The sequence below is a fragment of the Colias philodice genome, chromosome 9 (assembly GCF_061535455.1).
Source record: "Colias philodice isolate Cphi_HAF_F1 chromosome 9, ilColPhil1 Martin Lab GWU primary, whole genome shotgun sequence".
Taxonomy (NCBI): Eukaryota; Metazoa; Arthropoda; class Insecta; order Lepidoptera; family Pieridae; genus Colias; species Colias philodice.
In genome coordinates this window covers 3,460,649-3,473,322 of record NC_143094.1, presented here as the reverse complement: position 1 = coordinate 3,473,322, position 12,674 = coordinate 3,460,649, and the positions used below count along the sequence as shown (strand labels likewise).

General features: G+C 30.8%; 1 protein-coding gene across 1 annotated transcript in view; it reads right to left on the bottom strand.

Moving 5' to 3' along the window:
• Positions 1-11,035, bottom strand: part of Nos (Nitric oxide synthase) — a 29,238-nt gene extending 18,203 nt beyond the window's left edge. The window contains exons 1-4 of the mRNA XM_089698991.1: positions 10,701-11,035; positions 5,935-6,071; positions 5,177-5,339; positions 255-346 (exon numbers count right to left, since the gene is read on the bottom strand). Coding sequence (XP_089555117.1) covers positions 255-346; positions 5,177-5,339; positions 5,935-6,071; positions 10,701-10,979 — 671 coding nt within the window. The 5' untranslated portion in view covers positions 10,980-11,035. The remainder of the gene's footprint in view (positions 1-254; positions 347-5,176; positions 5,340-5,934; positions 6,072-10,700) is intronic.
• Positions 11,036-12,674: the final 1,639 nt, after the last annotated feature.

The following is a 12,674-nucleotide window of genomic DNA, read 5'->3' as shown; positions in this document are numbered from 1 at the left end:
GTATTCTAGTAACTTAGTCTTATATTGATTGCTAGAATTGTTTACTTAGAAAGGCCAAGAAAAATCAAGGAGCTCTTGTAAGAGCAACAAAGTAAATAAAGTGGTTTTTAACCTACTTATTCCAAAGAATCGATCAGTGCAACAGCTGTATCGTCGCGGAGCTACGTGACTCGGGACTTTTTACACTGAGTCAGGTATTGTTTAAATTCAATGTGTAACACAAAGTATTAGATGTATAAACAAAGGTTATTTACCTGATATTTCCTTTATTTGTACTGTACTTGATGTGATTGCAAAGCGCTTCAAACATCCCGCTTGTAGTTGTGACTTGTCGGCAATCGAAAACCTGTTAAAAAGTTGTTGTATAAAAAGTGGTGCTACAAAATATTTAAAAATAAACTTGATTGTACCTAAAATATTTTCTTGCTATTTCAACAAGTTATGAAAAATAATACAAAAGGTCACAATAGCTTTTCTAATTCCAAGATTCGTCTTGCTTTGTTTAAATTCTGTATAAGCTTTTAACCTAAAATGTCTAAAAGCAAACAACAAAACAAACGACTGTGAGTAACATGTTTATTCAAAGTCTTATATTTTCGGCGGTAAATAACTAATTTGATAAGTAACGTCAACAATGGAACATTTATTCGGAACAGAAAATACCTTTCTAACATTCAAATAAGCTAACAATTGTCGAATTTAAATTGTAACCATTGTTGTTTATAATGTACCTACGCACGACCTCTTAACAAAACAGTATGGAAGGGCCTACGAATTTTGTGAAATAAATCATGAAATTCTGCGAACCGCGAACGAGCCGAGAGCCTCATTCTGATTAACCCAAGCAATCTGTTTAAGCAGTGTAATTACGAAATGTACTCTCTACATCAGATGACTTAAATTTAGTCCTGGTAATGCCGATTTAAGTCCTCGTCATCCGTCTAACCGATGCGAACTGAATGGTGAGCGAATAAAGTCGCTTAATGTCGTTACGTCGCCTGCTACTCAATCAACCGACTTAATTAGAAAAATATTGAGATTTACCGCCTTTCAATCGCGGAGCTTTGCGATAATTGTAGGATTAAGTGTTTGTAATCAATTTAAGCGAGTTAATGCATTAACAATGTCGATTTATACGAGGTGAGTTATTGGGGGCGTAATTTTATAAAACTCCTAAATGGATATTAAATGCGTAGTACTGATGGTTCTTTTTCATCATTATTATATTATAGCTATAAATTCTGCAATTTCTATACAGCATCTCTTGTACTCAATTCACGGACGCATTTCTACATAAATTTCATTACTTTTTATTAAAATGTGTAACCGTTTTTTTTAGTTTATTTAAATAACAAATCCCACATCCTAAAGTCATGTGACACGGGCGTTGGGCGTTTTAATTTACTTAAACAACGTCACAACAATATTTGTCATACCACATCTTGTAGTCATTAATATGCATAGTACGCAAAAGAATATCATATTAAATAAAGATCATGTGATGAAATTCCAAGCTATATTGATTCTTATTATATTGAGAGAACTAGATGACAAGTTAATTATGCGTAAGTTAAAGTGATCATTTACATGGTTATCTTTTAAAGCGTACTCTGTTAATGCTATGGCGATTAAGCTACCTATAATAAAAATTTATCAAAGAGTAGTACTCCAATATTCACTAGTCATACAACTTTAAAATGAAATTCGAAGTAATACCTACGTTTCAATGTATTCCATTTCCAATTCCATTTCAAATTTCATAATGTTAACTGTACAATAGCGGTTCAGGATATTATTTTAAATTTTCAATAACCATTCCAATACTCGTTCCATTTATAATAAGTTCCTAAATTTATAATAAGTTCCTAAAACTCGTATAGAAGCGTAGTGACATAATGTAGTTAGCCTCTGAGAGCAAACAGAGGACGTGGCACTTAATTAGTAATATCCTATGTTACAAGGCGCTCTTGGCGTGTTTGTAAAGCTTCGGCTTATTTTACAACTATACAGTCAAACAACGCTAGCATTCATACAACATTTACTTGTTTAACAGTTTTGGTGAAATCTAGTTCGCGTAAGTTCTTTCTGTGAACGTTATATGATAGTGCGTCCGTTTTGAAGTGGAATATTGTTAAATAAATTAATACATGGGTCATTATGTTCATTATTAAGACTATCCTAGTTGATTTTAAGTCCTATATCATTAAATGAAATACGTATATAATTACTACGCGAAAAATGCGTGTGAGAGTGAGTTACAGGAATAGAACTATTTTCACTTTCACGGGTAAATTCAGAAGTTATTACTTATTAGTAGAAAGGCGAATTTTGTTTAACTATACAAATAAATCATTTGATTAATTTCACTATTTTTAAATTGCATAATGAAAGAGAACTAAAATTGTCAGTTAAAAAAATAATAAAAGAACGCACCGAAAACTCAACAGATCAAGTAACCATAACACAAACACAAGAGGACACTCGTTCAATTATTTTAATACCAATTTGTATTTTATTTCGGCCTCCAAATGATTTTAAGCGTTACCCTCCCATATTCCTTTTTTGTGTCCTAGTGCGAAATGAGAGTTTTCTCATTAGAGCCAGCAAATTCATTTTGCCCTATTCCTCGTAGTTTCAAGCAGCAAGAACGAACATAATTGATTTTACTGGCAATATTGTTTTAGTTTCTTGTTGATTTTAATGAGGTTTTTTTTTGCCCCGAACAAGGAAGTTGGGTCACCCAATAATGAATGATCACCCCAATCTATAATTTGTATAAATAATAAGTTTTCACGTGATATAAGATTTATTGCTAATGCATACTATAAACAAAAACTCTGTGAGAATCGCCCAGTAGACGACTGTTCCAGATATTGAAGGATGTAGATAGATGTAAATATAATATTTAAATCTATGTTAAACTGTGGTACTGCTGCGGGTTACTCACTGTTTATAAAGGAGTCCTCATAATTACAATTCTTAGCCTTTAAGGCTACGTAACTTAATGCTAATTTATTTTAATAGACTAGAGAAATAACAAGAGAAACAAATTGTTTCAAAACAGAGCAAATAAGAAAAGAGGTTGAAATTGAAATACCTAATTGATAAAAGGATCAAAGTATTACATAATATGATAGTGAAACCAACCGGAAAATAAATCCGAGTTATATTTTTACATCAAATTTAACATAAGCACTTAAGAAAGCTTTCTTTGGATGACCCTTACGTTTATTAATTATACATACTAGTAATATTATACGGTTTTCCTTGTAACAGTGTAAATAAATGAAAAAACAGAAAGGCAGAAAATTGCATTTTAACAAGCTTTGATAGCGCCCGTAGACTCTTATCAAACATCTCTTCTCGTGGAAATAATAAAATGGGTTTTTAATTATATCCCTTTGGATTTATCTGAAGACAAATTGTTCCAGTAAGTTTAAAGCATTTATGAAAAAGAAATGGGTCGAAAATAAAAGGCTATATGCACTTAAGTAGATAATAAAAACATTAATGGTTCTCAGAAAATTTATGATTGAGATCCGACATCAAACATTAATAATTTTGGTGAAATTAATTTGGAATCTCTGGTTTACAATGTAAACTTCATTTTTATTACTTTCATAACACTTTCATTATACCACTTAAAAACTACTATCATTATTTAGACCACGATCACGTCAATAAAGAAATCAAAAGGAAAATTAACTCCATGGCAGGGATATCCAGTTGCATTTTTGGTAGAGCAAGCAAAGGAGCAGGTGGGACACCTGAAGTAATTTCATCACCACCGCCCATAATAAAACTTGTAAAAGTTCTTTACATGCAATTAGAATAAAATGTATCTGCTACCGTATATTCCATAATACCAATCTGTGTAAATTGCAAAATACTTTCATATTTTCAATACACTGTAATCAAACAAACGGCCATTCTTTCCCGTCGAGGCAAAAGTGAAATCTCACGTGAGTGTACCTAAATAATTCAGCGCACAATCAGTCGTTAGTACAAAACAAAACAATGGTAGAAGGCCGTATTTGCATGTTACTTTTTACAACAAAAGATAGATTTTCCGTTTAAATAAATGATGTCATACTGTTGTATTTTATTGGTTTATTCGGTTTGAAACAAGCAGATGAAGTTTTAAACAACCGGGGCCAATTAAGGACAACATTTTAATGTGGTTTAACTTTTTAGAATCTATAATAATATTATAAAGCTGAAAAGTTTGTTTGTTTGTTTGAACGCGCTAATCTCGGGAACTACTGGTCCGATTTGAAAAATTCTTTCGGTGTTAGATAGCCCATTTATCGAGGAAGGCTATAGGCTATATTATATCATCACGCTAAGACTAACAGGAGCGGAGCAATGCGGGTGAAACCGCGGGGAACAGCTAGTCATTTATATATGTTCTTTTGTTATCACTATTTCTATATAATGTAACTAAATATACATACTAATTCTATATTACAGATTCTGCTTCGAGAATGTGTCGGTAGGAGGGTTTCTTTACGACTCATCTTATACGACGGTTGCGTCAACGTCTTTCATCCGTTTTCTTTCCAGTAAACAATTAATTATTCAATTTAGAATTTATTATTGCTACAATATTAAGAAAAACTATGAAAACACCAGTGACGAGATTAAGGACTAGAAAAGAATTTAGGTAGGTGTTTTAACAAGGTATTCCGGTCACGTAAAGGAATTCCGACATTTACTTGGAAAATAAAAATTTAAGATATTATTATGATGTCATTTCTATTTGGTCACGTGCTGTCCCTATAAAAACGATTTCAGAGATTTATCGCAATTACTAAAAATACACTATCTTTTTACTATGAAAAGATTTGGAACGTTTATTTACGCATTATGTACGTAAGTTACGTAAGGAAAAGTCAACGAAGAAGAAAATTCAAAGGCATGACATTGAAAATTTGTTTCACGAAAGTTTAACAAAAATAACACAGAAAGAGATGTATTTCAAGGCTTTTCACGTTTATCACACGTAGACTTTTTATTCCTTTAACATTATTTGTTACATTTATGTCAAGAAAAAATATTATTTAATCTCGTGAGATTTTCAGATGTTCCTGTCTGTGCCACTTCTTCTTGCATTACCATACAACACGCTTCATAGAATTTGCCCTAGTATAGAAACATCTTAAACTAATAAACTGACCTGTAATTTGGACCACTGTATCCTGCCAATACATCGGCTTGCGTTTCTCCAAGCTAACTTGGCTCCGAACACCAGCTCTGTAGTAGTAAGCTGATATGTTCCCGTCTTCGCCACTTCTTCCTGTACCGTCTTCCAGCGTGCTTCGTGGGCTGGCGTGTTTGCTCTAGTATAGAAAATATACGTAATGCTAATAAAGGTTTTGTTTTTTTTTTTTCCTCTTATTATAGAAGTTTATTTATTGGTTAAGGGCCGATTGTTCAATGCTTGGTTAAAACTTATCCGTCCAATAAAGTATTACACGATAATATTATTAAAATGTCACGTAAACTATCCAATACGGGCAATTAGAATACGTTTTTAAAATGGTAGTTTTTATACATTATTCGACGAATAAGTTTTAACCATGTTTTAACCAAGGATTGAAAAATCAGCCCTAAATGGTATAAGTATGTACATTAAAATAATTCTAATGCAGGATAATTTGATTACTTTTGATATACAGTAAATTTGTAAACAAATATCGGAGTGCTACTTACTGTAACAACGTCGCACTCACTATCAGCAATTACGAATTAATGCCAATAATGTGGTGCTTGGTAGATATTACATTTACAGTATCGATCCATCTTATATAACTTAAATTACATAAAATAATTAATATATGTCCAATATTGACCAAAATTTACAAATGAAGTTATAACAAACAAAAAATTAATTATGAAATCTAATATCAGATAAATATCACACAATTAATTTACCTTCGTATTGAAGCGAAATATTGTCCAAGGAAATCTTTAGCATCATTGAGAACTTCTTCGGGATCTCTGGGCACGTCTCCTCTTCCGGGGATAGCCATCAAACTGCCCAGGCATGTTTTTTCGTTGCATAGTGTAGACTGGGGACAAGCAAATAATGTTTATTAGTTAAATTGTTATTTAATTTAAATAACAATTTAACTTAATTAAATTAAGTTAAATTGTTATTTAATTTTGGAATGATTCACTGCAAATATCTTCATATTTTGATATTGTAGTATTTCCGAAGTTATGATTTATATCCAATTAGTTTTATTACGTGAAAGTTATATAAAAGAAAATTCTAATGTGTTCGCATCAAGCGAAAGAACTAAAACTATTTTATACAAGAAAGCATAGAAAAATAAATGAGAATAGTGACTTGAGGATTGCGCGTTGATAAAAAACAATCAATGATATAGAAAACTACCCCAATAAATTCTGAATATATGAGATTCACTTTCTCCGCCTACTACTTACTAAGACGTCTACAAAGTCTATATTTTTAGTAAATAAAAGAGTCCATTTGTTTCTTATTCTTCTAAGTCTTGAATTTTCGCAATGTATGTTCATTAATTACGTTTTTCCTACATGACAAATCTACCGCACAAACTTGTTTTTCTTTTAACAGAAACGACATATTTATTTAATGCTACAACTTTGTAATGCAAATTGTGCATCCCATAAATTTTTCTTTCATATCAATTTCCTATTATACCAAATAAATTTATGTTTCAAATGTGCGCCTGTTTTAAGTTTTCCACTTGTTAAAATTTTCAAGGAACATTGATCAAATAAATGTCGGAAAATTTTCAATACTAACTTATAGGTACAGAAACTCATAATGGCCACAAGGGTGTACTTACGCGAAAGTTATCATCGATAGATTCACAATAAATTATATTAAAACAAGATATTTAAATGTGAAATCAAATTATTAACTTCAATATTAAACATTCATAAATTAATAATTATTATACTAACTACACATTTCGCGCTAAATAGAACGGGTCACAGATAATGAAAACAAAACATTTTTAAATTTGGAACGAAATGTACTGCGTGGCCACCATCAAGTTTTTTTTGTAATGATGTTTTCTAGTGTGCCAGTGTCTTTTTTTTATAAGTTTATGATTAAACAGATAATGTAAAAAAATATAAACATATTATTTTACTAACCAAATTCTATTAAAATTTTAAATAAAAGCGATTTTCAACAATCTAAATTTGTTATTTTTTAAGTTCTTTGATAAGATGTGAATATTACTAAGTAACATGATGAGCCTTAAAAAATAATAAAAAATATCACTACTGTTGCAATTTGCAGAAGAATTGTTGAGTCAAAGTAAGTGATTGAATTATACCTACGCTAGATAGATTTGAATCTCGTTAGGCAGGGAAATAGCCGTATTTGTCGGGCCATTTCCCCTTTTTATTTCCACAACGTATTAGATGTAATACGTATTTTATTTACCGTTACATTATACATGTTATGGAATAAACGAATACATAAATACAGAAACTAAAAATAGACTGGTTTTCGTTTATAGTTGAAGATATTGGTATACGTTTCATGATATCTACATAAAAATATGAGACTATATTGTGACGACCCGTGAATTACTATTACATGAATAAAAACGATATCCACGTTATTCCAAACTTTCTTCTGTAAATATAATCATTTTTATAGCAAAATGAGTGCTATAAAATGCTATTAATGGTTATACGGAGCCGTTAACGAGGCTCTACATATGCGTATCGCGAGCTTCCAGTGACAATATTTTACTTGAATTTGTACTTTACTTAAGAGAAGATAATATTTTTCTTGTAGAACAATATGCTCATAGTAATGCAGCACGTATACAAAATCGTTGAAGCATGATTTCGTTGACGACGCTCATTCATGACTGAATACTTTAGAATATAACATTTTTATATAATATACTTATTATTATACATATTCGTGTATAGTAAGATACAGTGTGTAGATTTAAATATTACGATCACTCTGGGTATAATTTAATGTGATAATTTTTAATGTAAAAAAAGAATGAGCAGTAGATATCTTTAAAAAACATTTTACGTCCATAGTAATTCAATAAAAATGTTGTGTGGTTTTATGAAACCACGGTAAAAGTGAAACTGTTCGAACAGTTCCGAACACTGCTTTGTGTAGCGCATGTCGCGTGACGGTCGGCTGCCGAGTAGGGCTACTCGGCAGCCGCGATACACGCGACATGCGCTACACATACCAAAAAGTTATAAGCCATTTTTGCTTTATTAATGCGGGAATCATTGATGTTGTAAATCATTGTTTACGTTAATACTAAAATAGTTCTAGAACATCCCATTCTCAAACAATACCAAACTTCATGTGAATCACAGCTGCTAGGATTGTTTACATTACAACTACTACAAATTAGTGTGGAATTCATTATTTTGTAAATAAAGGTTCATGTTTTATCGAATGAACATTTTATTGATTGATAAGAGTGTAAACATGCACAGATTAATTAAGACTAGGTATTATAGTGATTGTCAATATTAACGTTATAAAATTTTAAATGATTTATTCCGGCGTTTATATCAGTTTAAAACCAGTGTTTATACTAAATATTAGAAAGTGACTGCAAGTATACAGATATTTCGATTATTTTAACGGATACTTAAATCTGAACCGACTTCCTTCATCATTTTTAACCAATTCCATCTTCAATAAATAAAAGAATCTCTAAAACACGCGCAACTATTTTAGAAAAACACCTGTAATTTGGCAGCGTTCACACCGATCGTCGATAAACCTAACCTTCAATAAAACCATGTACAATATGAACAAAATATAGAATAAATAAAAGTTTCATTGGTGTAACTTCAGCCCGGGGCAATTTGGATCGCAACTCCCGGATACAAACGCCTGGCTGCTCGCGCCCCGGCATAGTTTGCGAGATAAGCACCGTAACGAAGATGTATTTTTGTTCTACATGTAATGTACTGTGTGGGTATAGGAAATAGATGCAGATAATATTTAGTTTTCTGAGCTGTTATAACTTATATCAATAATCAATCAGAAAAAAATGTAAAATTTAGCATTTAAGCCTTTGAATTGTGTGTGTGTTCTAACAGTATACCTACTTATAACTAAGGAAATATTTATGTTGGAAGAAAATTGAGTATCAGTATACTAAACTAAGAACTGTAAGAACTATGTATTATGTATATTACGAACCACCTATTATTCTGTAGTTTAATATGATAATTGATTATATCTATGAAAATAATAATTTTGTACAAATAAAATTAAACATTCCATGAACGGCGTTCCTAAATTATTCAGAGATATTTCTGTAGCAAAATTAGCCGGCCAGTTTATTCTAAGTAAAAAGCTAATCTAAGTACAAATACCAAAAATGAAAATATTTAAATAACACATGTATAATACAAACCAGAATTAATTCTAATGTATGAAACGGACGTTATCCGTAAATAATAAAATTAGTGACGCCTCCGTGTCTTGTTCAAAACAAACTGAAAAACTGTACGAATATATTATTATTATTTCGTAAATAGATTTCTTTAATATTAAAATATTTCGAGCAACAGGTTAATTAAAATTTATCTCTATAATTAAATGTATTTTCCTTCTTTCTAGATAAGCATTGTCATTTATAAGCCTTATGTGCATATTATTTTCTTGTTTTCAAGTTATTTTGGGAGCGTTATTTTAAGTGAAAGTCAACATTCATAACGTTATCAAATTGATATCATATCTATTCAACACAAACAATTTGAAAAAATATTCTTTATACGATTTGGTAGCAGTTCTAAAGCCTCCCAGAAAATAATAAATTGAGGGAAGATTCAATGCTAGATGAAATTACAAAAAATATGAATTGGAATTATTAATCATCAGTTATTACGCATCAGTACATTTTGTCGTCTCGCTATTGCTCCGTGAATAAGTAAACATAGCGATAAAATTTTGGAGGACATGAGGCATCTACCGACTCAGTCATAAGCAGTACAGTGGATTACGGCCTAAACTCTTACAGAAAGCTCTACACATGGAACGGTATAGAGAATAAACCGATATACTTTATGAATAAAAAATAATAATATCGATAACATCTTTTTAATGAATGCGTTGTAAAATAGCAAAATATACTTAAAATTTCAGATATAAAATTTTCGAATACATTTTTCACATAGGAAAAAATATGTAAATAAAAAATCTTGCTTGACCAATGGTCATATACAAAGTAGCTAATAACAAATAGAGTGTACAATAGATATCTGTTTTAACCTCGTTACGTAATTGTTTTATGGTTGAGACAGATTTATGTTACCTTTTAGTTTATTAACTACCTGTTTAATTATTACCACAATGTTATTCTTTGAATATATGCAAATGTATTCAAGATAAGCTTATTTATATTTATAGTGTAAAAAATAAATGTTTTGTAAACAGGCATTATGAGTGCACACCATAAACTAAAGATAATGATAATAAATGGAAAATAAGCTCTACAATACATCCGGAATCAATCAATATTAAGTAAATAATTCATTTCCAATAAGTATCAATTCACAGTTATTCACTAAGCTCTTAGCAATTATATCATTTTAATTCTCATTTTTTTTTAATAATCAACGCTGTAAAAGTTATTAAAAAACTTGAGATGATATACGTAGTTACATGTCCGATTGGTAAACATTAATTATGTACTTACCACTCTAGGGCAAGTGGTATCGTAGAGCCGATCATACAGGTACTCCCTCGACTCATGGTTCTTTAGCACTTTCGGTCTAACAACTTTACGCGGCTGCTTCTTATCGAGCTTTACTATTTTCATCCCCACGTCATTAACACTGACATCATCGAGATGATCTATGGGACATGATTTGGGAATCGATTCTTCGATTTCCGGGATTATACGGTCATTTTGCACGATGACGTCAAGCGGTCCGTTTATCATGACGTCAGGATTGGGAACAACCCCGGGAGCCATTTTAATTTTAAGTGAGATCAATAGATGTGTAAAAAAATGTATGAGGCGCGTACCAACGCGGGCGCACTAATCACAAATAGGTGTCACCGGTGTATTTATAACAGTTTTATCGTTTGTAGTAAAGTGACTAGTTTGTTTTTAATATTTGCCGACGAAGATTCGTATCTTGACAGCTTAAGTTAGTTTAAATCAGAGCAAATACGTTTTGTTCAGACATCCTCCACTTATTGGTCATGTTGTTTGTTAATTATGAGTGTAGCGTAAATTTTATTGGTTATATTGACAAGTACTATCTATTTAAGTCAAACTCAAACTCAAACTCAAACATTTATTTATTCAATTAGACTTCTTCGTGAAGCACTTTTGAAACGTCAATACATAATTTTAAAATCTACCACCGATTCGGAAAGCAGTATCTATGGAGAAGAACCGGCAAGAAACTCCATAGTTGCTCTTTTAAATCATTTCAGTATTACAATTTATATATTTTCAGTATTAATTTACAAGTAGATTATAACTGAATATTCTAATAAAAACTAATTGTTATAGCCTACCTACACTTTTTACACTTAAACTTATGCAATGCTTTTTTATTTTCAAAATTAGCCTTATAAACAAAATTTTGTACAAAAAATATATTTAAGATAACGCACACGAATGTCGTATATAAACAGCTAGTGGTCAGTTTCTACATTCATATTTTTTGTCATCTCATCCTCGTAACATTATTTGTCAGTTAGCATTGTTTTTCCCTAAATAATTCTATCGAAATGTAAACAGATGAAATATAGTAATATTGAGTATTACTCGCTTTTATTTTTTGACGTCATAACCATTATATAAATTACAGTTTTTTTAATCACTTCATAATATCGTCATTATTCACATAAAATATATAATTTTCTAGGAAGAAATGAATGACGTCGACCGAAGTATTTATATCACCTAAATACCGTGTAGAGTTTGTTCAACTTTGTATTTGTTGCATTTTTATATATGTTTACCTTATGTGTTCAAGTATCACATTTTCTACAGAAAGAATCACTATCAGAGGTGTCTTTACTTTTCATATAACAAGGTCAACCTTAGATCCTTCCAAAACAAAACATTCATTAAATTACTGATTTCGTAGTTTATCGCGTGACACGAACAAAAATAACTACAAACATCTGAAAAACCATGGAATCCATACTAAATAGAAAGGTAGGTTAGTTTTTATATTAAAGAGTAACACAAATTTAAATCTTTCCTATTCTTAAAAACCGATTACTAATAACAATAAGAGTAATGGTCCAAACCTTTTTTGGGCGAACAATTCAAAGAATCCATGATTTTAAGGTAGCATTGTGTATTTTTAATTATAATAATAAATATTTTACACAAAACAATCATTTGGATCGAAAGTCTAAATTATTTTCGATTTCGAATACAATACGATACCTATTTTGTTCAGAAAATGCATAGTTGCCAAGATCTGTAACACAAACAAAACCATCTTTAAACAATGGCTGTATTTAAAAAGTTTCATTCTATAAAGGATAAGTTGAGATAGAGAGAATAGATAATTAGTTGAAGCTTCGGAAAAGCTAAACAAAGCTTATCAAACTTATAGCTGTGCTACGGAAACGCTACGGTTTATCACAATGTTTTTTCACCACTCAAACAAAGTTTCAAGGAAACATATTTCCGTCTTAT